Here is a 24,808-nt window from a genome sequence, read left to right as displayed (position 1 = left end):
AGCAGGCGACCGCCACGGGCTCAGACGAGACTTGTCGACTCGTTCCGGCTCAGCTTCACCGTGGTCATCGGGCGTCTGTCGACGTCAGGACCACCCATACAGCTCGCGGGTTTGAGGTCGCAAGAGCCAAGATGGTGGCGTTTGGACATCCCAACCATCACACAAGACAGCCTGTCGGTGGTGGCGGGACGGCGCAGTGTTTGTGGCACTCGGCAGTAGGCACCCGCGGCACGGCCCCGCTGACGGCGGAGAGCGCTGTCGGCTCTCGCAGGCTGCGGAACCGGCCCCAGAGGGGGACGGTCCGGGCGAGTGTGGCAGCTCCTGCGCTAGTATGGGCACCCTCTATCATAGCACTACTGATCCTGGTCATTAGAGCTGCCAGGGATAGCGTCAGGAGCCGGTAGGAGTCAAAACCCCTCATATTTGAGAGACATCGAGATCATCGTGGCCCATATACTCGCACAACAACCCGCACCGGGGTTCGAGGTGGCCCCCACCCTGGGGACTGAACGTATCAGAAAGCGATGGCCGCGCACCCGCGGCCACCCGGCCACCCATCACACGGGCGCGCTGCTCCGCCGCCTGAACATGAGCCGTCCCGACGCCCGGCGCTCCGTGACGGGGCCCGACCGCGTGCTAGCCCACCACCTCGTGCCGCCCCTAGCCCGGCTGGACGGGGCAGAGGAGCCCTCCTTGACGAGCGTGTGCGAGAGCACCGCGAGGGCGGCCGCGCGGTAGTCTGGCGCGTGGAACCACGGCAGCGCGATCTGCGAGTAGAGCTTGTCGTCGACGAGGTGCTGCGGGGTCTGGGCCATCACCTGCTCGAAGCGGCAGCCGTCGTCCTCGGGATCGAGCATGTGCACGAGCAGCAGCCTGCCCATCTCCACGCCGCCCGCCGGCTCCTCCGGCTCCGAGTCCGCCTCCGAGGCGGAGGACGAGGAGCGCACGCGCTCGCTAGCCTCGCCCACCGCTCCGCCGTGCTTGGGCTGCGCCCGGCCCGACGCCTCGCCGAGCGAGACTTGGCCGCTCTGCACGTTCGAGGCCAGCGACAGGAAGCCGCGCTCGAGGCACTTCTCGTTGACGTCGCCGTCGCCGTCGAAGTCCACGCCCGTGAGCTCCTCGAGTCGATTCGTCAGCTTCGCCAACCCGCTGGCCGCCTCTAGGCGCTGCCTCGTCCGCTCGGCGGCGCACACCGTCTCCTTGAAGGCTGCTCGCCAGCCACACACCTCTCTAGCAAGCGCCTGGTGGCCACGTGAGACTGTCTGAGACGGGCTGTTGGAAACGGCCAGCCCCTGTCTCTCAACGTGGAGCAAACGCGCGAGGGGCCGCAGAGAGGGCGAGCATCAAGCGCTGCGGGCACCGCACCTCCCCGTCGGCGCCCTCTCGTCTCGGGTGCTCTCGGGTGCTCTCGTGGGGAGCACACCTCCCCGTCAGCGCCCTCAAAGGTGCGCGCGTTGAGAACGAGGAGCGGCAAGACCCGCCCGCCGCCAACGCTCGTGGCACCGCCCGCGGGAGCCTCGACGGCGACGCAGCCGGCGACCGTCGCGGCGAGCTGAGACGCGACGAGGCGCGCGCCCGGGTTGTGTCGCGAGTAGAGGAGCGCCAGGCCAGGCCCAGGGCCCAGCCCCGCCGCCGGCTTGAGCTCCTTGTGCAAGTACAGGTCGCCCGACTCGCACTCCTTCTTGGCCGGCGTGCGCGCCATCGCCCTCGCTGCGACCCGCCTCGCCGCCTCCGCCGACGCCATCGTGGCTCGCTCGAGCTTGCCGCTCGAGCTTCCGCCGACCCGCGACTCTCGGGAACGGGTCGACGGATCGCTGGCCACACTGGCCATCTCATCCCCTCCGCCCGCCTGCTTGCCCGTGGCGCCCTCGCCGCCGTCGGCGGACAGCACGACGGCGACGATCTTCTTGAGCGTCACCAGCTGGAAGACCTCGGAGCGGAGCCACGGCACCACCGCCCGGCTGCCGAAGAGGTGCGCGCGGCACTCGTCGGGGCACTGATCGCGCAGCTCCTCGAGCGGCGCGCCTATGCCCTCGGGTGATCTCGGGTGATCTCGGGGAGCTCAGGTGAATCTTGGGTGATCTCGGGTGATCTCGGGTGATCTCTCGGGTGAGCTCGGCGCGCCTCCGTGGTTCTCGTTCGACTCGTGCACGACGACAATAGGCTTGCCTACACAGGAAGCTTCCGAGAAGGTCCCGGAGGGGCCTCGGCAACTCGTGCACGAGCACGGCCGGCTCGTGCCCAGCCGGCAGGCGGCCATGTACTCGATCTTGCAAGCCTTGGAGGCGAAGTAGCCGCGCGAGAGGAAGAGGAGCACCACGTCCGAGGCGGCGACGTTGTCGGCGAGCGTGCCGAACTCCTCGAGGTCGTCGACGTCAAGGAAGACCTTCATCTTCGGCGCGAGCGTGGCGAGCCGCCGCTTGATCATGTGCACCTGTGGTCGGGTTCGGGTATACTGTGGGGTAGGGGAGGGTGGGTTCGGGTACCGTGGGGTAGGGGAGGGGCCAGCCGCCGCTTGATCATGTGCACCTGGTCGGGTTCGGATACCGTGGGGTGTGGGAGGGTGCGCACCTGGTCCTGGCCGCTGCTCCACGTGTGGGAGAGGAAGAGGTGGTACTCGCCGCCCGCCTAGAAGAGACCCGCCGCGGCTCGCACCCAATGAGCAGCTGGCGGCGGGCGGCCACCTCGCGCTGTCGGCCTTGGAGCGCAAGCGGGGCGGCTGGCGGGTGGAGCGCCACAATAGCTGGCGGCGCCGCTTGGCGAGGTTGAAGCGCCGGGCGACCAAGAAGAGAGCGAGCGCCTGCCGACACCGAGACGTGTCAAAGAAGCGCCCCTCAGGGGCCCTGAAGGAAGTAGGCGCCGATGAGCATCACCGCAAGCGCGAGGAGCACGAGAGTAAGGGTCAAGCCAAACAAGATGTCGGGCAGCGTCTCTTGGCTCACGGAGAGCTCAATCGCCCCGATGAAGGCAGGCGGCGGGGCACCGTGCTTCACATGCACGCGAATGGCACACGTGCCCACCTCAAGCAGCTCGACGGTGAACGCCCGAATCGAGCTGGCACTGCTGCCAACTGGTGCTGTGGCCGTCGGCAGAGGCATCACGCGGGCGCACGACTGATCTCCAACGATCGTGATGTTCACCGTGGCGTCGGCCGCCGTGACGGGCCTCCGAAACGCGTTGTTCAGAGACACACTCAGCGTCGCCGACTGACCGACGAAAACTTCTTGGCCGAGGGGCCACTCGAGTGAGCAGCTGGCGGCATCGGCGCTCGAGCCGTCGGATGGCACATACCCAAGCGGCCACCACAGGTAGCTGATGTTCGCAGCGACGACGTCGACGAGTGGCGCGGTCGAAACGGCGCTCGAGTTCCGCGCGGCGGAGGCGTTGAGGTTCTCGGGGACAAGAGAGTGCAATTGGAAGCCCTGTACGCGGTCCTGGTCGGCGGGCGAGATCTCCAGCCGGCCGGTCACGCCCTCAAAGGACGTCGCGAGCAGGGCCGCGAGGAGCGCCTCGCCGTCGTGCGGCGACGTACCCGCCTCCGCGAGGCGCTTGAGCGCATGCGCGTAGAGCCATGCGGTGTCGTAGACGTACCTGCGATCGAGGGCGCGCTGCGTGAGCGGCAGGGTGCACCGGAGCCATGGGCAGCAGGACGCGTGCGGTGGGGGCGCAGCACGCACGCGCGCCGCGTCGCGGCGCACGCACTTGCCCCAATGGTCGGGTAAGCCGTCGCCGACCGGCGCGTAGTCCGTATCCCAACGCACCCCCTCATGTGCCGCATCGTAGAATGGCGCCCCGCTCGTTGCATTGTAGGAGCCGTGGATTGCTTCGTCGTACGTCAGAGTGCCCTTCTGAAAGTGGGACAGGAAGCTTGCCGCCGCTGCGGCGCTCGGCTGCGCGGCCGCGGCCTGGACGAAGATGTAGCCGGGCAGCGGAATCGTGGACGTGAAGGACGCGCTCCAGCCCAACCAGACGTAGCCCTCGTTATGCAGCCCGATATCGGCGGCGGCCTGGTGCAGCTCCTCCTGGTCGGCGCTGCTGGTGATGGAGACGAGGATGCGCGCGCCCGAGTGGCGGACGGCCTCGAGGGCGACAAACGTCTTCCACTTCTCACCACTGCTGGAGACGCGCGCCTCGATCACCACGTCGATGCCCCGCGCCTGTGCGGCGTTTCGGAAGTACGAGGCGGCCGTGATGAAATCAACCGAGTAAATGACGACGACGCTCCTCCAGCCGAGGCTCTCGATCGCGAAGACCATGCCGCCGAGCTCTGTCGCGTCGGACCCGACGCTACGCACGAGGTAGGGAAACTTGGTCTTGTCTGTGAAGGTCACCCGCGTTGCGCCTGGCGAGACAATGGGCTTTTGGCGCGCGGAGGCGTAGGCGGCGGCGGCAGAGAGCGCGGCCGAGTAGCCGGTGCCGACAATTCCGATCACGCTCGAGTCGTCGAGCAGACTGCGCACGCGGGACGCAAACGCGGGACGATCAGAGCACGCAGGAGCGCGGCATGGGTCGACCGCGGTTCGAGTGTCAAGCGACGCACTCGATGCATCCTCTCAGCGCGAAGAACTCCTGCTCACGCGTGTTGGCCGTGACGTAGGATATATTGTACGGAAGCATGCCAGCCGCATTGACGTCGTCGAGCGCAAGCTTGAATTGGGAGCGCGACTCGACGAGCCACGACGCCGGGCTCTGCGCGTAGAGGAAGCCGAGCTGGATCGGGCTCGCGTAGTCTACTTGAGCTGTGGTGACTGGAAGGAGCCACAGGAGGAAGAACATGGCGCGCCCCTTGTGGCACAGTAGCTTTGTCGAGCAAACCTGGCCGAAGCGGAAGCCGGAGCGCGTCGAGGTCGGCGGGGTCTCCTCCACGGCGCCCTGAAGTGCGGACAAGGGTTGGTCACGAGCAGGGCGCGCTACACGGGCAAGGCAGCACGCGCCGAGGGCGTGGTCGACGACGGCGCGCCGTCGCCGACAGACCCGGAGCCGACGCCAGCGAGGTCTTTCTCGTCAACTTCCGTTCCGAGCAGCGCCGCGAACCCGTTGGGGTCGACGCGGCCGATCGGGGTGAGGCTCTTGGTGGTCTTCTTGGAGCGATCGATCAGGTTGGACTCGCCCTTGCGCTCGATCTTGCGGAGCGGGGAGGGGGGCTTCCACTCGTCGAGGCCCTGCGCGTGACGTGCGGCAGGCGAGAGTCACAGGGTCAATGCAAGTACCCACCTGTAGTCCTACCCGCGTGTGCTCACCGCCGGGGCGGCCGTCTCCTCGGCGCTCGCCGCCGGGCCGGGCTCCTCGTTCGCGCTCGGCTTGTGGGTGGCCGCAACGGTGCGATGCGAGATCCCGCTCGACGCTCTGCACGAAAGCCTCGCCGTCGCCCCCGCGCCAACCCGCCGTCCGCTCCCCACGGCCAGCCGCCAGAAGGCGCCGCACGCGAGGACTAGGAGGACGAGCATCGAGGACATCGCCGAGGCGAGGGCAGGCGAGTTGAAGGCCGAGGCCCAGCGCTCGTCCTGCGGCCGGGAGGAGAGGTGCTTGAGAGGTGCTTGCATTGAAGAGCTATGCGCATGTGTTGGGTCTCGGGGTCTGAAGGGGGGCCTCGAGCAAGCCGGCGAGGAGGGCGTCCCACGCGTGCGCCGAGTCGCCCTCGAGCGAGAACTCCTTGCAGCGCACGTTTGTGTCCCCAAACTCGCTGGTCGCGCACGTGCACACGTTCATGATGCACGCCTCCTTGTGGGCCGCCTCCGCGCACGCGTCGTCGCCGAGCGCCGCGGAGGCGTTTGGCCCGTGCCACCCATACACGTCCGCGCCGTAGCCGGCGAGTTCGACGCTCACCGGCTTGTCCTCACAGCCGCCGCCGCCGCCGCCGCGGCAGCCGTCAAAGGCGGAGCAGGTCTTGCGCGTCCCGCCGAGGCTCCCGCGGTTGTAGTTTGTGCGCTGGACGTCGGTCGGGACGCCCAGCATGTCGCGGCTGGCGCCGCACGCTGGTTGGGAGGTGCCCCCCGCCACCGTCTCAAAGCCGCGAAGCGCAGAGAGCGCCGCCTCCGTCGAGTGCCCGTCGAGGCAGGCGTGCTTGACCGAGTCCGAGCCGCGGGTAGCGCCCGCGATGAGAGTGGGACCGCCCTGGGCTATCGAGACACCCGCAAGCAGGCCGAGCACAACCTGGCGCATCGAGCACAGCGTGGTCGGCCCGACGTTGCCGAGAACACACCTTGTCGATGTCTGTACCCCATGTACTCTCTCTCTCTCCATGTATGGTAGTCTTTGTTAGTATCGAGGTCTCGTGAGTTTTGGCACTGATAAATTCGCCCGACTCGCGGCGAGCCGAGCCAGGCCACGGCGCTCGGCCTGCTGAGAGAAGACCTTCCCCGACGGCAGTGACAATTTACCCGACATCAATCGTCGACGGCAAGCTCGAGAACTGCGCCTCCAAAGTCGCCCAGATTCGCCTCTCGCGGCGCGCTGAGTTAGTATCGCCGGTGCGCCAGCCGGCTCTGCTCCACAGCAGGGCATGCCTGACTGGCTCCTGCTAGCCGTGCGTCCTGGTGGCATCCATTGCCAGCTCAGGTAGCCTCAGGAGGTCGCCTCGCGCACAACTCTCCAAGATGGACCGCAACGAGGGCCTCGACGACGCCGCGCTGCAGGCGAACGCCAAGTACCACGCGCGGCGCAGCACCGGCCGGCCACTGGCCACTCGCTTCGGGGGCTCGTCGCACTACGACCTCTGGTCGCCCAAGGGTGTGGTAGGCGTCGATGGGCACCGCTACGCACTCATGGTCGTCGACGAGCACACCAGCACCATCACGCCGTACATCCTGCAGACCAAGGGCCAGACGCCTGCCTACCTGCGCAAGTACTTCGCCGAGAACGAGGGAAAGGACGGCCACACGTTCCGCGGAGGAGTTGCGTTCTGCGACAACGAGGTCGTCCTCAACTCCAGCGCCGTGCGCGAGCTCTGCCTCAAGTACGGCATCACCCTCCGCAACAGCTGCCCCTACGAGCCGTGGCAGAATGGGGCGTGCGAGCGTGCGAACGCTACCTGCGGCAGGATCGTGCGGGAGATGATGGCACGCGCAGGGGGGCATGGCGCCGCCCAGCTCTACCAGTACTGGGGCTACGCCTGGGTGTACGCGGCCACCATCGCCAACGCCACCTTCGCCGTGCGCGACACCGGCAAGTCAGCGTACGAGCTCAAGACCGGGCAGCGCCCCAAGATGAACATGTTCTACCCGTGGGCGTGCAAGATGATCGTCAAGTCGCCCCCCCACCTTGTGGCGAACGGTGTCTCACCCACGGGCGAGATGGCGGCCTTCCTCGGCATCTCGCGCACTTCGCCCGGCTGGAAGTACGTCATCACCGAGGGTCCGCGCAAGGGGCACATCGGCACCACCACGCAGGCGACATTCTGCGTCAACGAGCTCTGGAACGGCATCGAGTACCGTGCTCCTACCTCCGACCTCACCCCGACGGACATCGAGGGCGCGTGGCCGGAGCTTGTGACCGCGGACGAGATGCCCGACGAGTCGGACAAGGCTACGCTCGACAACAACGTAACCCGCGGCGACTCCGTCTTCCTCCCCACCACCGACAACCACGCCGGGGGGCTGACCCTCGACGAGGAGGTGGTGATCATGCCAGACCCGGCCAACGACGGCAACGTCAACCCGCCCGCAGCGGGTGCGCCTGCGCCGCGCACCACCCGCAGCCGCGGCGGCGTCTCGGCGGGCGAGTACAACAACATGCTCAACGCCCGCCTCGCCGCCAATGCCACGCCCTTCGGCATCTGGGCGGCTGCGGCGGCCGCATCCCCATCGTCGTCAGTCTACCGCAACACCACGGACCAGTGCGTCGCGTACATGTCGAGCGTGGACGGCCAGATCATGCCCATGCCGGACAACATCGTGCCCAAGCACTACAAGGACATCGCCAACATCCGCGACCCCAAGCTGCGCGACACGTGGTACAAGGCGTATGACACCGAGTTCCTCGGCCTCATCCAGAACGGCACGCTCAAGCCCATGCGCCGCCCCGCCAAGGTGCGCGTCCTCCCGCTGAAGGAGATCGCCTCCCGGAAGTCCGACGGCCGGTGCAAGTGGCGCGGCTGTGTCATGGGCAACCTGATGCGGCCCGGCGTCGACTTCACCAAGACCTTCGCGAGCGTCGTCCGCTACGGCACGACCCGCACCGTGCTCAACGTGGCCGCGCAGGAGGACATGGAACTCATCACGTGCGACCAGCCCATGGCGTACACCTGGGCGGAGCGCGGGGAGGGCGAGACCTGGTACTGCGAGATGCCGAAGGGGCTCAAGGGCAAGCCCGAGTACTGCTACATCGATCCCATCACCGGCGAGGAGAAGGACATGGTGTGCGAGGTCGGCAACCTCTACGGCGCACCATCCGCAGGTAACGCTTGGTGGAACATGGTCAAGTCCATCAACAAGGCGTTTCCTGGGCTCGTTCAGTCCGAGGCGGACCCGAGCTGCTTCATCCTCACCCGCAACAGCACGAAACTCATCGTCATCATCTACGTGGACGACTTCGGCATCTTCCACTCCGGGACCACCGCTGGCAGGGCGCTCGCGCACGAGTACATCGAGCACTTCAACAAGCACGTCGGCAAGCCGCTCAAGGTCCACGAGGGAAAGGTGCACGAGTTCCTCGGGCTCACCATCACCAAGACGCAGACCGGTTTCAAGCTGTCTGCCAGCAAGTACATCGACACGCTGCGCGCGCGCTTCTTCCCGTCAGGCGTCACGCACGCGGGCTACAAGGTGCCCGCGGACAAGGACCTCCCGTCCATCGTCATCAGCGCAGCCGAGAAGAAGACCGCGCCCGACCCGCAGCTCCTCCAGCGCTGCCAGTGCCTCATCGGCAGCCTCATGTTCGCCACCAACGCGCGCCCCGACATCCAGTACACCGTCTCGCAGCTGGCGCGCTGCATGGCTTGGCCCGACGCGAACATCGAGGCCGCCGCCGAGCGCTGCCTCATCTACCTCATCGGCACGCAGGACCTCGGCCTCCACTACGAGCGCGTCGCCGACCCCAAGCTCTTCGGCTGCTCCGACGCGAACTGGTGCACCCGCCAGAGCACCTCCGGCTGCGCCTTCAAGATCGGCACCGCGATCATCTCGTACTTCTCCAAGAAGCAGGGTCACATCTCCCTCTCGACATTCGAGGCCGAGATCTCTGCCGGCACGCTGGCGGCTTGCGAGGCGGTCCACCTGCGCTCGCTCCTCGCGTCGCTCGGCTACAAGCCCAAGGGCCCGACCATCATCAAGATCGACAACACGGCCGCGCTGCGCGTCGCCGAGGACCCGGTCATGCACGACAAGACGAAGCACATCCTGCGCAAGGAGCTCAAGATTCGCGAGCTCGTCGAGTCCGGGGAGGTCAAGGTCGAGTACGTCGAGAGCCTCAAGAACTTCGCCGACTTCTTCACCAAGCCGCTCCCGCGCAAGGAGTTCGAGTCGTTCCGCAAGGAGATCATGAACGACACCGCCTAGGACGGCACAGAGGGGAAACGCCGACTTCCCCTTCATCAAATGTAGTCGACAACCGGCAGTATGGGCGCTCCTGGAGCTCCCCGAGTCACTTGTATGTTCGTCCTCCGCCCTTGAGGAGGCTGCGCAATTGTGCGCGACAACCGGCAGTATGGGCGCTCCTGGAGCTCCCCGAGTCACTTGTATGTTCGTCCTCCGCCCTTGAGGAGGCTGCGCAATTGTGCGCGCGATAGTAGGAGATGTAGGAGTCGTCTAGCTTCTTCAGATCCTCAGCCTCGCTACCCGATGCGAGGATGGGGGCTGTTGAAGACCGACGACCGCGCAGCCGTCTAGTCGACGGCCACACACACACACATAGTGTCCTTACCACTCAGGGACTGCACCTGCGCAGTTTCGTACCGCTGCGGCGCGGTTTTGCAAAAACCGTTCTGCAGCGGCGCGGTTTTGCCCTTCACCCGCAGCCTGGATTGATAGTCATTGTGGGTGTGGGGGCCGCGGGCCAGGACTTTTGTTTGAACAAAGTTTTGACAGTACATTTCTGTCAGGCCTTGGAACAGCTTGTGAGTGGTCACTGAAGACCTTCACACGTGGACCTTGAGCGGCTTGCCGACGTGCTTGTTGAAGTGCTCGATGTACTCGTACGCGAGCGCCTTGCCAGCGGTGGTCCCGGAGTGGAAGATGCCGAAGTCGTCCACGTAGATGACGACGATGAGTTTCGTGCTGTTGCGGGTGAGGATGAAGCAGCTCGGGTCCGCCTCGGACTGAACGAGCCCAGGAAACGCCTTGTTGATGGACTTGACGTGGTTCCACCAAGCGTTACCTGCGGATGGTGCGCCGTAGAGGTTGCCGACCTCGCACACCATGTCCTTCTCCTCGCCGGTGATGGGATCGATGTAGCAGTACTCGGGCTTGCCCTTGAGCCCCTTCGGCATCTATGGTCGTCGACGAGCACACCAGCACCATCACGCCGTACATCCTGCAGACCAAGGGCCAGACGCCTGCCTACCTGCGCAAGTACTTCGCCGAGAACGAGGGAAAGGACGGCCACACGTTCCGCGGAGGGGTTGCGTTCTGCGACAACGAGGTCGTCCTCAACTCCAGCGCCGTGCGCGAGCTCTGCCTCAAGTACGGCATCACCCTCCGCAACAGCTGCCCCTACGAGCCGTGGCAGAATGGGGCGTGCGAGCGTGCGAACGCCACCTGCGGCAGGATCGTGCGGGAGATGATGGCGCGCGCAGGGGGGCGAACAAAGTTTTGACAGTACATTTCTGTCAGGCTTTGGAACAGCTTGTGAGTGGTCACTGAAGACCTTCACATCTCGGGCTCGCGCCACCCGTGAGGGAAGAAGTCGGGCGTCGGGAACATGTTCATGCCCGCCTTGGAGTCGACGCCAGCGGCATACGATCCCGGCATGTTCACACCGGCGGTCGTGTCGTACGCGTCGACGACCTTGACATGCCCGACAAGCGCGTGTGCCTGCATCGCGTCCATGCGCGCCACTTACATGGCGAGCATGATGCACGTGTACGAGAGGACGAGCGGGACCGTCTTGGGCACGTCGATGTTATTCACCGCGCGGAACATGTCGCCCGCGACCTTGCGGTAGATCGGCTGGAGCGGGTCCTCCTCGATGGCGTACTCTGCTCCGCCACCTGAGTCAATCGCCGGCCCGGTGGGCAGCTCGAGGGGCAGAGCGGTGACGGACTCGACCATCACGCCCATGTTCGAGGGCTCGTCCACGGCGTCGGCCACAGGCGTGCCGATCGAGGCAGGCGAGCCCATGTAGACCGGGATGAGGCACGCGAGCAGGACGAGTAGGATGGAAGCGCCGATGTACGGGCGAGGCAGCGTGGTGACGAACGAGGTGAACTTGACCCACAGCCCGCCGCGCGCCCGTGCCTCCGCCGCATTGCGCGCCGCCGTCTTGGCCTTGAGGATGGCGGGCGTGTCGGTGGGGTTGGAGTCGGGGAAGGTGTCCTCGACCTGGTCGGTGCCGACGCCAGCGACAAAGCCGCCGACGATGCCGTCCGGGTCGAACGTGCGGGTGACAGAGTCGGCCAGCGCCGCCCGCACCTCCTCGTGGTCGGTCGCGGTGGAGTCCGACTTCTTGGCGAAGGGGTCGTGCGGGAGGATGCGGCCGGGGGACTTGGCGCACACCTTCTTGTACGAGGACTGGGCCATGCGCACCTTCGCCTCGTGGTCGATGCGGTCGGCGAAAGCAGTGGCGAAAGCGCGTCTCGCTCGAAAGAGGCGATCCTAAAGCCGAGAAGACGGCGCACATCGGGCGGCGCACGTAATGATCGGTGACTACTGGCAGGAGAGAGAACGACTTGTGGGTATTCTTTCGTAATCCCCCCCCCCCCCTCTCTCTCTCTCTCTCCCTCTCCCTCTCCCTCTCTCCCTCTCTCCCTCTCTCCCTCCCTCTCCCTCCCTCTCCCTCCCTCCCCCCTTCCCCTCTCATCTGGCCCATCTATCGTGTCACGCAAAGGACGATATCTGCAGTCCCTTGCTCTTTTAGCATCGCGCCGCCCCGGCACTCGGTTCCGCTCCGCATGCGTGCGCTCGCCGTTAACGCGCCGCAGAAGAAGTACACGGTGCACAAGAGGTTCGGCATCCCCAACCCGTATCACTACGTCAATAAGCGGCGGGCCGCAGCCTCGGCGGCTGCGTCGTCGACGCAAGACAGCATCACGGCAGAGGCGCCGCTGACGGAGAAGGAGGCACCTCTGTCGCCGCGATGCGGGCCGGTCGCTGCCGTGCCCGAGCGCTTCGTGCTGTGGGCTTTGAGCCCGCTGCTCGCGGCGGAGCACATCGTCATCGACGACATGGCTCACGTGACGCTGACGGGCGTCAGCTTCCAGCCTCGGCTCTTCTCGATGCTGCTGAGTGGCGCGGGCGAGGCGGACATACACCTCCCCTTCCACATCGAGCATGCCTCCTGCGATCGCCTGCGGATCTGCCCCTTCTCCGTCGACTGCGAAGTGAGCCGCCTGTGCCTGCGCCTCTCTTCTCACGGCGCCAAGCGCTCCGCCGCTGCATCTGCGGCCGCCGCGGCCGCCGCCGTGCCCAAGCTCTCCAGGCTGATCGAGGAGTACGACAGCTCTGCTCACTCGAGGTACCAGCGCGGCGGCGGCGGCGGCGGCGGCGGCGGCGGCGGCGGCGGCGGCGGCGGCGGCGGCGGGAAGGAGGGCGTGCCGCGCGATGCCGCGCCCCCGCACCGCCGTGGCCGCTGGGAGGTGGAGGGCATGACGCGTTGGGCAGCGTTGGCGGTCTATCCTGTGCGCGCCGTGTGCGCCGCCCTTCTGCCGCGTGTCCACATCGAGAGCACCAGCCTGCACTTCACATCGCTGCCGCAGCAGACGTCACGGCGACTGGCGGGCCGGCCTTGGACGATGCAAGTCTCCCTCGCCGAGCTGCTGCTGCTGCTGCTGCTTATCGCGTTCCCGCCTGCGCCTGAGTGACGCGAGGCCGACAACCAAGGCGCAATGTATGACGAGAGGTGCGCGCGCGAGAGTGTCAAGTGAACTGCTCTCGTGGCGGGCTGGCGGCAGTGGTGTGAGGAGCAAGAGCCACGTACGTGTGAGATTGATGAGTCGAATCCGCTCTACACCTCTAGCTGGCGACGGAGACGAAGGGAGAGCCCCGAGCACGCGGCGGTGGCGTGCGGCTCGGGCGCGCCCAGGCCCCACGTTTCGCGCCGCTGCATCTTCCCCTGCACAGTGTCAAGTGAGTGTGACAAAAAACAATAATAATCGTTTTTGGTATTGCTAAAAATATCTGTCTCGCTTGCTCTTGAGTCTTGTTCAGGTGAGACACTGCGTGTTCTTGATTTCTATCGGCCGCTTTCCCTTGCTTGCTTTCGTTCGCTCATTCGCAGTGGCACTAGCTAGGCAGGCACAGGCCAGCCCTAGGGCCTAGGCTTAAAAGCAAAAAGGGTGCGCTTTGGGGGTGGGTCGGGTCGGGTCGGGTTGGGGCGGGGTTGCTTGGGTCGGGGTGGGTCGGGGTTGTGGGGTGGGGCTGTCGGGCGGGGTGGGGGGGGGTGGGGCGGCCGCCGGAGTGGGAGTCGTGTGTCTCGCTCGCGCCTTCCTTGCGGGCGGGGAAAGAGAGAGAGAGAGAGATTTTTAGAAGCCAACAAGAATTTTGGCACTCGAGGAGGGCGGCGACCTCAACCGACTATGGAGGACCCGTCACCAGACGACGCAGGGCAGACGACGGGGAGGCGGATCAGTCGCGCAGGGCGAGTCGAGGGAGGGAGCAGGACGTTGCGGAGATCAGCAGGAGGATGTACGAAGAGATTAGGAGCAGCAGGGACCCGAGGGTCCATGTGGAAGACGGCTAGTGCTAGTCCCCCATCGGGAGGACGACCCCGGCTAGTCGCCGACCACACCCACACAAAGAACCCTGCACAAAGATCGCAAGGGCGGGGACCTGTTCCTTTTTACCCATCTCACAGTAGAGGTGTCCGTTTTATTTATTTCGTGCGCTGGGTGGTGATCGTCATCTGTCTGCTCTGCTGTGCTTCTCGCTCGTGCGTCCTTGGACTTGTGCTGACCTCCTTTCACCTCCTGCTCTCCTATGCCACGTGGCTGTGTGTGTTTGGGTTTCTATGTTTGCGATTTGGATTTTGGATTTTCCATTGCACTTTGTTTATTTATTTGACACTGACAGTGATCAGTGTGACTTTTGGGCTCGGCAGCGTGCTGTGCGACCGCCTGTTGTTGTAAAATTCTTCTCAACCTAGTATCAACCTAGATCTACTCGAGTATCATCTGTAGTCTTTCTTCCCCCATCCCCAGGGCCTCCAGGCAGGGCTCGCACCTCAACCTCTCACAGACCAGCGCACAGCGCCATAGCACGTATTTCCTTCTCAATAACAAGTGTGAAGTGGTCCCGTACCATGCGGAATCGACCCTATCAAGTGCTCAAGTGCTCAAGTGTGAAGTGAGTGAGTATTCTTGATACGAAACCACGACGACACACACCAGTCGACTCGCATCGGTTGCCTCCATGAACGGCGGAGCTATTCTCGCGCCCACACCACACCTGGCTCCAACGTGGACACGCCCATAGCTGGGGACACTACTAGGTCACGCATGGCATCACAGAAGTTTTATCTCTGGGCCCCGAAAGGCATCTCTAGCAGTGTCGTTACACATGCCCCCTCCCCTCCTGGGCGCATGCGCCTCACGTCTCGCCAGAGCATAAGCCCTTGGCGTCACACACACACTCAAGTGTGAAGTCGTGTGCGTGACAGCGCAAAGAAGATGTCTAGGAAGCATATGTCTTTGCCTTCCTCTCCGATGCCGGACGACGCGGACATCACCACACTCCTCGTCGAGCACGCTCGCTCGCAGCCGGACACGATCGCGCTCCTCTGGCCTGCTGGCGGTGGCGGCTGGGAGCCGCTCACCTACGCCGAGGTCGAGGCGCGCACCGCAGCCTTCTGCGCCGCCTTTTCCTCGCGACAGCTGGCCGCAGGCGCGCGCGTGCAGCTTCTCATGCGGCCGTGCGCCACCCTCTTCCCGCTCGTGCTCGGCGCCATCCGCGCCGCCCTCGTCCCGGTCTTTGTCGACCCGTCGATGCGGCTCGTCAGCGTGGCGGCCGCGGTGCGGCGGGTGGCGCCGGCGGTGGTCGCCGCACCGCTCCCGGTTCACCTCGGGCTCTTCGCGGCCGTCGCGGCCGCGCGCGGCAGCGTCGGGCTCCGCCTCGTGGACGGCGCCCTCGGCGTCGGTGTCGGCCCGACGCTCCGTGCCTTCGAGGCAGAAGGAGCCCGCCACGTCGCCGCCCGCCGCGTCGCCGTCCGGAGCGCGCCCGTCGCCGCCGACACGGCGGCGGCGATCGTCTTCACGTCGGGCTCCACCGGCCCGCCCAAGGGCGTGGTGATGACCCACCGCGGGCTGCGCGCGCGCCTCGCCGGCATCCGTGCAGAGGTGGACGCGGCCGCGGCCGACGGCGGCCTCGGGCGCGGCGCGCTGATCGTCGAGACGCTGCTGCAGTACACGATGCTCTGGCTGCTCGCAGGCGCGGCGCCGGACCCCTTGACCGTGGCGGCGTCCGTATTCGGCGCACGCCTATCTCCCCTCGCCCGCCGCCCCGCAGGCCTGAGCGTCGCCTTCCCGCACGTCCCCGTCACCCGGCCAGCGGCCGCCTCGGCCGAAGCGCTGCTGGCTGCCGTCGCGGCGCTCAAGCCTGCCGCCGTCTCCGCCTCGGTCGCCGTGTGGGGCAAGGTGGCGCGGCTGGCTGAGGCGCGCGGCGAGGCCCTCTCGCTGCCGCCCGGGGTGCAGCTGCTCATCACCACCTCGGCGCCGCCGACCGCAGCGCTGCGCGAGCGCATCCCGCCCGCGCGAGACCGACCGCTCGCGCTCTAGGCGGCCGTCAGTCCGGCGATGCTCGAGCGGCTTCGCGCGGCGCTGCCCACCGCTCCGCCGCTGCTCGTCGGCTACGGCGCGACGGAGGCATTGCCTGTCGCCACCCTCACCGCCGCCGAAGCCCTCTCCGCCGAGGTTGCGGGACGGGCGCGCCGCGGCCACGGCCTCTGCGTGGGCCACGTCGCACCCGGCGCAAAGGTGCGCGTGGTGCGAACGGCCGCAGGGCCGTCGGAGGCGGAGGCGGAGGCGACTCCCTGCGGCGAGGGCGCCGCCACTGCGTTCCCCGCCCCCCTGACGCCGGCGAGTCCTGCACACAGGAGCTTCCCGCCGGCGAGCTCGGCGAGCTGTGTGTCGCCGGCCCGCTGGTGGCACGCTACTTGGGAGCGGCCGGCGGCGGGGACGAGGCGGCGCTGTGGCACCGCATGGGCGATCTCGGCTACGTCGACGCGGCCGGCCGGCTCTGGTTCTGCGGCCGCCTCTCGCACGCTTTTCGCACGCCGCAGCACGGGCTTGTCTTGCCGCTGTGCGCGGAGCTGCTCTTCCTCGACGAGCCGGGCGTCGAGGCTGCGGCGCTCGTCGGCATCGGCAGCCCGCGCGGTGGCGGCGGAGGCAGGGATGCGGGCGGCGGTGAGGGTGGAGGCCGCGGCACCGAGGTCGCTCCCGTCCTGTGCGTGGTACTCGCGGCGGACTACGAGCCGCGTTACGGCCCGTGGGGCGAGGACCGCGCGCAGAAGCTGCTCGCGCGAGCGGCGGGGACGCGGTGGGAGGGGGTTGTCCAGCTGGTCCTCCCGCTGCCCTCGCTGCCGATGGACCTGCGGCACAACTCGAAGATCGACCGGCTGCAGCTCGCCGCCGCCGTCGCACCGCGCGTCGCCCCCCTCCTCGCGTCGGCGTCGCGCCCGCCGCTGCTCCGCACTGAGGATGTGCTGGCCGCGCAGCCCCGCCGGCTCTTTGCCGCGTGCTGCGCCACCCAGGCCGGCATCCTACTGCTGCTCGGCCCGGTCGGGCCGGACCTGCTCCGGCTGCAGCTCTGCTTCTCGCCGTCGCGCTTCCGCGCGGCCGTCGCTGGCTGGCGGCCCGGCGGCGAGCTCTGGCACTTCCGGGCGCACTTTCTCCTCGACGCGTGGTATCCGGTTCTTTACGGGGCGCTGCTGGTGCACCGCGCCGCGGCGCTGCTGCCGGCCGGGAGAATCCGGCGCCGGCTGCAGGCGCTCGCAACGTTCGGCGCGTGCTGTGACATCGTCGAGAATGCGCTTCACATGCACGCCGCGGCCGCACCGTCCCTCGACGCGGCGCCCGACTGGCTCATCGTCGCCGCCGCCGCCGCCGCCACGACGAAATGGGCGGTCATGCTGCCAGTCTGCTGGATGCTCCGCCCTGGCTCCGGATGACGGATCGATCGGCAGGCTCTCCCTCTCTGCTGTGCGAGAGAGAGCGAGCGAGGTGGTCTGGCAGGCTGGTCTGGTGGCAGTTCGCGCGCATCGCGGTGGACCCGTGCGCGCGCGCGCGGCGGAAGGTGTGTGCAAAGTTTTCCGTCGCCAGCAGCGCGTGCTGTTCGTGCGCGGTGGCGGCGGAGTGTTGGTGCCGAGCGCACAGCCCGTAAAGAAACGACATTTCCCGTACAAAATGAGATGCGGCCTTTCAGAGACACCTGGCAACTGCGTTTAGCAGGGCGACAACGTGCGCACGCAGGACCACATCTGGAAACAGACAAATGTATCACAGAACCCTCCCGCCGGCGGCGAGGTAGTAACGTACAGCCTCGCCCCGCCTGCCCTCAGCGTCCCCTGCGCCTGCCGCCGGCAGCCCATCTCCTCCGAGTCGGGCTTGTTGCTGGGGCATTGCGGACGCGACTGGTAGCGCGTGGCCGCTCTGCTCGGCGACGCGGATGGCTGGCTGGCGAAGGCGTACTCGGCCAGCACCCGGAGTTCGTTGCAGAGGAGGGCCTTCTCCTTCGCGTGCTCCGCCTTGACCCTCGCGTGCTCTCGCATGGCCGATGCGTGCTGTGCCTGCAGCACCTGCAGCCGCTGTCGGAGCTTGGCCTGATCGAGCTCGAGCACAGCTATCTCATTGCACAGCACTGGAACTGGTGCTGGCCCGGGGTCGATATCCGGCGCCTCAAACACCTCACTCCATCCTGCCTCGTCCTCCTGCTCGGACATTGGCGCGCACAAAAGCTCTGCCTCCCCATCCAGCAGGGCCGGGCTCCCCCAGACCAGCGAGCTCCACTCCTGTCCAGCGTCCTCGTCCGGCGGCAACGGCACCTCGCGCAGCATCGCGGGCGCGCACGCGAGGACGTGGGCCTCGCGAACGATGGAAGCCATTGTGCGGTCAGGGCGGGCCGCTCGCCCACTCCGGGACCTCAAGAGGTAGGCTCCCGCGGCTCCCCCCTGTCGTCCAGTCGCACTCGTCCAGTCGCACCGATCGCGGACTTCGTCACTTTGCTTTCCGGTGATTTCGCAGGGAACCGTCCAACAATGAGCGATGCACCGAGATTTGAATCCGGCGTTTTGTTTAATTTACGGTTGCAGGGTTAGGTATTGTAGGTGAATTGTTGGCACGAAGGTGCGTGGCGGGGGGGGTAAGGGCAAGGGTGGACGAAACGGTCGTCGACTGCATCCCACTTGCCTTCGTCGTCTTCGTTACGCTCCGGAGTGCGACCATGGCGAGCTGGGTTCAAGAGTACAACTACACGGTGGGCCGGGCGTATTGGAGGAATGCTAGCACAGGCGAGACCAGCTGGGATCCGCCAGGTGCTGCCGGTTCAGCCGGCACGGTGGATGCGGAGCAGGCCAGCGCCGTGGCGCTCCAGGCGCACATCAAGGGTAGGCAGGTGCGCAAGGAGCAGGAGGTGCGAGCGACGTCTGCAAAAATGGTGCAGTCGGTATACAGGGGGCGCGAGGCGCGGCATCAGCTTTCGGGCGGCGCTCGGCGGAAAAAGTACTACACTCCCGCGGATGTGGCGGCCCATGACCGTGCCGACGACCTGTGGGTATCTCTCTTCCACAAGGCGCATCGCTCTGCACACATCGGTCTCTGATTGGCGCCGGCCTGAGCAGCGCACTCACTGTGTATTGCAGGTCGTCGACCTGAGCGACCTGGTGTTCCTGCACGCCGGTCCGCTCGCCCAGCCTCTGATTGAGGCGGCGGGAACTGACATCACGCACTGGTTTGACCCAGCCACGCATGGCCTGCGGCGGCACATTGACCCCAAGACCGGCACACTGGCGCCCTTCGTGCCACTGGGGAGGTTTATCCACTGCCCGCCTGCGGGCTCTGGTGCGGAGTTTGATCCGGCGGCGGAGGTGCCGTGGTGGTTGGACGACAGCCTTGTCGTCGGCGCGCTCACTCGCAAGACGCGGTCGGTCCGGCTGCTGAACATGCTAACGCAACAGGAGACCGCGCTCGAGGTGTGCGCTGAGGAGACGCTCGATGAGATCCAGCAGCGTTACCTCGACCACAACGCGCACTCGGGCTCCTACGCCTGGAAGCGGACAGACGCACGCGGCAGCCGCTTCCTCGACATGAGGCGCACGCTCGAGGCGAACGGGGTGCCGGACGAGGACCGCACCTTTGACTCTCTCTCCATTCCCGACGATTTCTACGTGCCAACGCTGCACCTCTACTTTGCGGACGACCTCACCGCGAGCGCTTGAGTGCTTATTCAATAAACCGGTGCTACGATGGAGAAGGTCGTGCTACGTGGTGAACCGGTGGATCGAGAGCACTATAGCTGGCGCAGCCTTGGGACGCGTGCAGCGGAGTGTGAGTGTGAGTGTGCACGCCGCACAACGCATGCTTCTTTCCACATCGATGGTCCTTTTTGCTTTTTCGTTTCGGCTCTGATGAAACGATTGAGGACTTTTGAAACACGATAGTCGATAGGAGCACCAGCGGGCGGGGACCTGTTCCTTTTTACCCATCTCACAGTAGAGGTGTCGGTTTTTATTTACTTATTTAGAACCAGCGGTCCAGGTGGCAAAATACAACCGCCGTGGCCCGTGTGGCGAACGTCAGAGAATTTTACACAGAAGGTCAGAACACAGAAGACAGAACACACGGGGCGTCCACGTGCACGAAACATACAGGACGCAGTGCCGTCTCTTTGTACTGGGATCTGGATCTTTGGAGTTGGCACTTTTGGAATAAGACTTAAAAAAGTGGAGAGAGAGAGAGTAGAGAGAGAGCGGCCCGCGGAACTAGACCGAGCGCGAGGTCCTTTTTTGCCATTTTGCGGAAGGCCATTGCGGACGAAATGCCACGATGCATATCTCTCTACGGATTAGAGCCGTACGCCGGTCACATGCGGCCAAGAAGGGTTAGCAGTGAGAGGCACTGTCTTGTTTCGGGACAAGAGGCACCGCGCCATCCCCGCTCGCGCCGCTGCCACGCGAGCAGATCCTCACAAAGCCGCGTGGGACGCCGTGCACGTTGACGGTCGAGCAGAGAGCGGCCAGCAGGCCTAGCGGAAGCCAGTGAGGCCCAATGCGGTGGGCGGCCACGTCGAGCAGCAACACGAAGGCCGTGCCCTCCGCGTCGTGAGCGAGCCCGCCCGCAACCACCCAGTGGCCGCCCCTCCACCCGTCCAGCTGTCGGAGAAAGTTGAGCAGGACGATCGACCCGCTGTCGCTGTCGGAGGCGTGAGACACGGCGGCTGCGAGCTGCGAGCCAAAGGCGGGCGGGCTCGCCGGGTCGCCGTGCTGCTGCTCCAGGTTGAGTGCGCTCGCCTCCAGCAAGGGCCGTGCCAAGCGCGCCAGCTGAGCGATGGAGAGCCCGCCACCGGCGAGGCTGCTCGCGCCGCCGCGCACAGCCTCCGCCTCCTGTTCTGCCAAGGTGCTGCGTAGCCCGTGCAGCTCGCTCTGGCTGAGCACAGCCGCGGCGCCGCACGCGCGAAGTGCCACCCGGAGGGCAGCGTAGCCACACCAGCTCTGCTCCTCTTGCGCCTCGAAGAGAGAGAGGAGCGTGCGGAGCCGCGAGCCGCCTGTGACAGTGAGGGAGGCCGCCAGCCGCTGGCCGGCGGGAGAGGAGAGGAGGACGAGCCGAGAGGAGTAGTGCGAAGCCGGGTCGACAGCCATATCTCCCTTGTCACACGCATTTTTTTGTCAGGTAGAGCTCTAGTGTTGACCGTGTCCCGTGCCCAGTGTTGAGCGAGGTTCGTAAAATTCTTTTTGTCGCTAAAGGCCTCGCCTTGCCTCGCACCAGCCGCAGCCCCAACAAATAGAGAGCCATTTCTGGGTGCGCTTTGAACCCGACCTCTACGACAAGTTGTGATGGCACGGCCAACGGCCCGTCTCCATCGCACGCGGACTGGAGGTTGCCGACGCAATTTTTTTTTGTCAGGTACTCGTAGTGTACTGTAGCTATGTTAGTGCCAGTGTGTGGTGTGTGTGTGTGCGCGCCAGTGTCCCAGAGGAGGGGCGCGAGCCGGCGACTCCAAGCCAAGGGGCTTCGTTTTTTACAATTTCTTCATGCCGACTCAGCCTCCGCCGGCCTACGCGGCGGTCCCACTAGGCTGCACACGATGAACGCGAGCTCCTTGGCGCGCTGCCTCGCCCGCTCCTCCGGGTCCGCAGGCCGGAAGTGCCCGCCGAATTCGTCCGTGCTCACCAGGACGGGCCGCGGCGCTGCCACGCCCGCCCCCGCCGCATCCTCCTTCTCCTCCTTCTCCGCCGCCGCGCCGCCCTCGACGCCAGCGCCGTTGGAGCGGATCGCAATCGCAAACTTGTGGGCCTCCCAAAATCCCGTGCGCGCGTCGTTGAGGGCCGGCAGCAACAAGCATGCAGGGTAGCGCGCGCGCGGCACGACGTTGTGCACGGGCGAGAATCCGAGGACGGCCGCGTGGCCGCCTACCTCGTTGGGGTTACCAAACTCCTCCCACTCGTTAGCCGTGAGCGGGAGCGCGCCGTCCTGCAGCGTGCCCGCGGCATCGAGGAACGGAACCGACGCGAGCGCGCATGCAAAGAGCTCCGGAGCGCGATTGAGGGTCGCCCCCACCAGCAGCCCTCCCGCCGACCGCCCCTCGAGCGCCAGCGAATCCGCACGGACGAGGCCCGAAGCGACCAGCGTGCGCGCGCACGCGACCACGTCGGTGAACGTCGTGGGCTTGCGCTCGCGCCGCCCCGCCTCGTGCCACGCACGCCCCATCTCGCCGCCGCCGCGCACGTGACATATCGCGTGCAGCAGCCCGCTGTCGACCACCGCCAATCGCTCTGCGTCCCATCCTGCCTCCGTGCACGCGCCGTACGCGCCATAGCCGTACAAGAGCGCGGGCAGCGGCGGTGGCCAGGGCTCGTCGTTCGGCGAAGCGACGGCGGCGGCGGCGGCGGCGGCGGTGGCGGCGGCGGCGGCGGCGGCGGCGGCGGCGGCGGTTGAGGCGGTGGCGGCGGCGGTGGCGGCAGTGGCAGCGGTGGCGGCGGCAAGCTCGGTGGTAGCTGCCTTGAGTCGAAGCACGGAGATGGGAACGCGGGCGCCATCCTCAGCCGTCGCCCATACGCGGCCGACCTCGTAGCGAGACGGGTCGAAACCTCGAGGCGGCGGCTGTGCCCACAGCTCCGTCAGACCTCCTCCGCTGACTGCGCTGCCGCCCGCCGCGGCCCCGACCGCCCTGGGGTCGCATCGCACCACGCGCGGCGGCATGAGCGGTGTCGAGTACTCGATGCGAAGGGCGCCCGAGGCGTACTGCTGCTCGTCGGGTGAGCATAGGCGCACGGAGCTCTGACACGACGACGCCAGCAAGCTGCCAACACCGCCGCCGCCGCCGCCAGCGCCGCCGCCGCCGCCGCCGCCGTCGCCGCCATCGCCGCCGGCGCCACCGCCGATGGCCGCCGCTAAGAGCCCTCCATCGACCACTACGACCGCCTCCTCTTGCTCCTCTCCGCCCTCCTCCTCGCCGCTAGCCTGCCCGCCTCTGCCCCCCCAGAGCCAGACGAAGACGGCGCTCGCGCCGTCCCGCCGACCCTCCAGAGCCACCGCCCCATCAACGCACTGAACGCCCTCGAGCGTCCGCCCGCCCGCCGCCCCGTCGCCCTCCTCCAGCACCCCTTCTGCCACCCATGCCGATCGTCCCAACCCCCTCGCCGCCGCCGCCTCGCTCAGCGTCCTCACAGCGCCTTCAGCCGCCGCCCCACCGTCGTTGCTAACAATGACGTATTGCCCCGCGCCGTCCGCACCGCCGCCCGCGCCGCCGCCGCCGCTGCGGCGCACTCGCGGTCGGACGCCATAATCCGCCGTGTAAACCAGCCGCGCCTCTCTTGCAGCTAGGCAATGCCACGCTCCGCCGCTCGCCTCGCCGCTCGCCCAACGCCGCCGCTCGGTCTCAGGCGCGAGATCGTCGCCGGCAGCTGCCATGAATGGCAGCGCCCAGACCTCGCTGGCATCTCGCGAGGCTAGGTGCAGCAGCAGCCGCGAGCCCTCGGCCGCCCGCCGAAACGACAACCGGAAGCGAGCGTCGCGTTCCTCGAAGACGGTAGAGGAAGTGGCGGTGGCGGCGGCGGAGGCGGCGTCGGAGGAGGCGGCGGAAGATGCCTTTCCGGCCTTTCTGCTCTTACCCATCTTACCGCCCTTGCCGCTCTTGCCGCCCTTCCGTTTGCCGCCACCAAACCCACCACCAAACCCACCCGCCGCCGACGCCACCGACGCCGCTCGCTCCTCCAACACCTCCTCCTTCCTATCTGCGCGTGTCGCCGACGGAAGGCGTAGCCGGTGCAGCCGCCACGGACGGCCGGTCTCGTCCATGCTCGCGTAGTAGAGCTCGCTGTCGTCAGATCCCCACGCAACGTCCACGTCGACGTCCGCCACGTGCGCCACCATCTCAGACGGCCGCTCCGACTCACCACCAGCACCTTCCAAGAAGGGCACCGGCGCGAGCTCGACCACCATGAGCCCAAACCGCTCCTCGCCCGTCACGTCCACAGTGTACGCCGCGTAACGGCCGCTCGGCGAGGGCACGAAGGCCGAGACGCCCTTGACAGACCCGAGGTAGCTCATCCGTGGGTCGTGAGCAGACGGCAGGCGCGCGGGCGCCGCGTTGGCGTCAAGGATCAGCTCAACGGCGGCGGCGTTGGCACGGCGGCGCAGATAGAGCGGGTGCGGGCCTGCTGGCGACGGCCGTGTCGAGTACTCCCACCCGCCAGCGTCGGCGCCGCGCCACCAGAGCAGCGGCGAGGGCGGCGGCATTGAGGCCCGCAGACGCGCAAAGATCCCCTCGCGCGTTGTAGAAAAACCGGGCATCGCCTCGAGGACAGAATCCGCGTACGCATTCTCCGCGCGGATGTGGCGCAGCGTCGGTTCGTGATCGCGCTCACGCAGCCGGAAGTGCGGGTCGACCAGCGCGACGGGCGGATCGAGAAGGAGCGCCTCATCGACGCCCTTGAGCTTGCCGTCCTCGCGGCCGTACAGCACCGTGACTGCCTCCGATGGTGGCCGTGGGGCGTCGATAGTCTCCCATAGTGGCTGCTGCATGCGCGGGCCAAACGCCAACCTCGCCCATGCGCTGCTTTTGCGTGCACTGCTGCTGCTTCTGCCGCCGCCGCCGCCGCCGCCGCCGCCGCTGTGAGCGCAATGGCAAAATCGGCTGCTGTGGGCGCCGCCGACACTTAAGACGTGCGTGGTGAACCATACACTGAGACAGAGCGCCATGAGGACTGCGGGCGCCACGCCCGCGCCCCCAAGCTAGTGCAACCACTCCGAAGCACCCGGGTGGGGGAAGAGAAAGCTGAGTCCCAGCACGCCGGGCGCCGCTCTCTCGCGCGACGGCTGGCGCCGCGGCTCGCCGGCGACGACACCGCGCTCGTCCGACCACCCGCGGCGTGGCGTGCGCGGCGCTGCGCGCTGCTCTGCGAGCGCTTCTGCGCCCATGTCACCCTGCACTGCCTCTCTCTGGTGGTTGGTGGTGGTGGTGGTGATGGTGCTGCTGCTGGTGCAGATGCTGCTGCTGGCGCGGCGCGGCTC

General features: G+C 66.9%; 7 protein-coding genes across 7 annotated transcripts; 4 read left to right on the top strand and 3 right to left on the bottom strand.

The window, feature by feature from the left end:
• Positions 1–157: 157 nt before the first annotated feature.
• Positions 158–6,162, bottom strand: EMIHUDRAFT_218222 (hypothetical protein; the record flags this gene model as incomplete). Its single annotated transcript, XM_005760070.1, has 12 exons — positions 158–321; positions 537–582; positions 717–1,292; positions 1,424–2,025; positions 2,215–2,434; positions 2,572–2,628; positions 2,874–4,452; positions 4,541–4,872; positions 4,971–5,162; positions 5,241–5,504; positions 5,665–5,835; positions 6,001–6,162. 12 exons carry the CDS (start codon positions 6,160–6,162, stop codon positions 158–160), a joined length of 4,365 nt encoding a protein of 1,454 aa, XP_005760127.1.
• A 79-nt stretch (positions 6,163–6,241) lies between these two features.
• EMIHUDRAFT_218221 (hypothetical protein) lies at positions 6,242–10,066 on the top strand (the record flags this gene model as incomplete). Its single annotated transcript, XM_005760069.1, has 5 exons — positions 6,242–6,248; positions 6,325–6,470; positions 7,089–7,951; positions 9,866–9,932; positions 10,037–10,066. The coding sequence occupies 5 exons, from the start codon at positions 6,242–6,244 to the stop codon at positions 10,064–10,066; spliced, it is 1,113 nt and encodes a 370-aa protein (XP_005760126.1).
• A 4,704-nt stretch (positions 10,067–14,770) lies between these two features.
• On the top strand, positions 14,771–17,250 carry EMIHUDRAFT_218218 (hypothetical protein; the record flags this gene model as incomplete). The annotated part of the gene is made up of 5 exons (XM_005760068.1): positions 14,771–15,413; positions 15,591–15,769; positions 15,860–16,057; positions 16,177–16,416; positions 16,579–17,250. The coding sequence occupies 5 exons, from the start codon at positions 14,771–14,773 to the stop codon at positions 17,248–17,250; spliced, it is 1,932 nt and encodes a 643-aa protein (XP_005760125.1).
• A 204-nt stretch (positions 17,251–17,454) lies between these two features.
• On the bottom strand, positions 17,455–18,193 carry EMIHUDRAFT_359167 (hypothetical protein). Its single transcript, XM_005760067.1, has one exon. It carries the CDS (start codon positions 18,181–18,183, stop codon positions 17,524–17,526), a length of 660 nt encoding a protein of 219 aa, XP_005760124.1. The 5' UTR covers positions 18,184–18,193; the 3' UTR covers positions 17,455–17,523.
• Positions 18,194–18,816: 623 nt separating this feature from the next.
• On the top strand, positions 18,817–19,515 carry EMIHUDRAFT_312145 (hypothetical protein; the record flags this gene model as incomplete). Its single annotated transcript, XM_005760066.1, has 2 exons — positions 18,817–18,891; positions 18,940–19,515. The coding sequence occupies 2 exons, from the start codon at positions 18,817–18,819 to the stop codon at positions 19,513–19,515; spliced, it is 651 nt and encodes a 216-aa protein (XP_005760123.1).
• A 27-nt stretch (positions 19,516–19,542) lies between these two features.
• Positions 19,543–20,015, top strand: EMIHUDRAFT_218215 (hypothetical protein; the record flags this gene model as incomplete). Its single annotated transcript, XM_005760065.1, has 2 exons — positions 19,543–19,572; positions 19,821–20,015. The coding sequence occupies 2 exons, from the start codon at positions 19,543–19,545 to the stop codon at positions 20,013–20,015; spliced, it is 225 nt and encodes a 74-aa protein (XP_005760122.1).
• EMIHUDRAFT_465719 (hypothetical protein) lies at positions 19,998–24,319 on the bottom strand (the record flags this gene model as incomplete). The annotated part of the gene is made up of 2 exons (XM_005760064.1): positions 19,998–20,940; positions 21,380–24,319. The coding sequence occupies 2 exons, from the start codon at positions 24,317–24,319 to the stop codon at positions 20,179–20,181; spliced, it is 3,702 nt and encodes a 1,233-aa protein (XP_005760121.1). The 3' UTR covers positions 19,998–20,178.
• Positions 24,320–24,808: the final 489 nt, after the last annotated feature.

Source organism: Emiliania huxleyi (assembly GCF_000372725.1).
Source record: "Emiliania huxleyi CCMP1516 unplaced genomic scaffold EMIHUscaffold_78, whole genome shotgun sequence".
Lineage (NCBI taxonomy): Eukaryota > Haptophyta > Isochrysidales > Noelaerhabdaceae > Emiliania > Emiliania huxleyi.
Note: the sequence above shows the minus strand (reverse complement) of the source record. Positions and strands in the feature narration are given on the sequence as shown.

Bases quoted from the DNA above. Each gene is read 5' to 3' on its own strand.
- EMIHUDRAFT_359167 (XM_005760067.1), bottom strand. From the start codon at position 18,183: ATGGCTTCCATCGTTCGCGAGGCCCACGTCCTCGCGTGCGCGCCCGCG.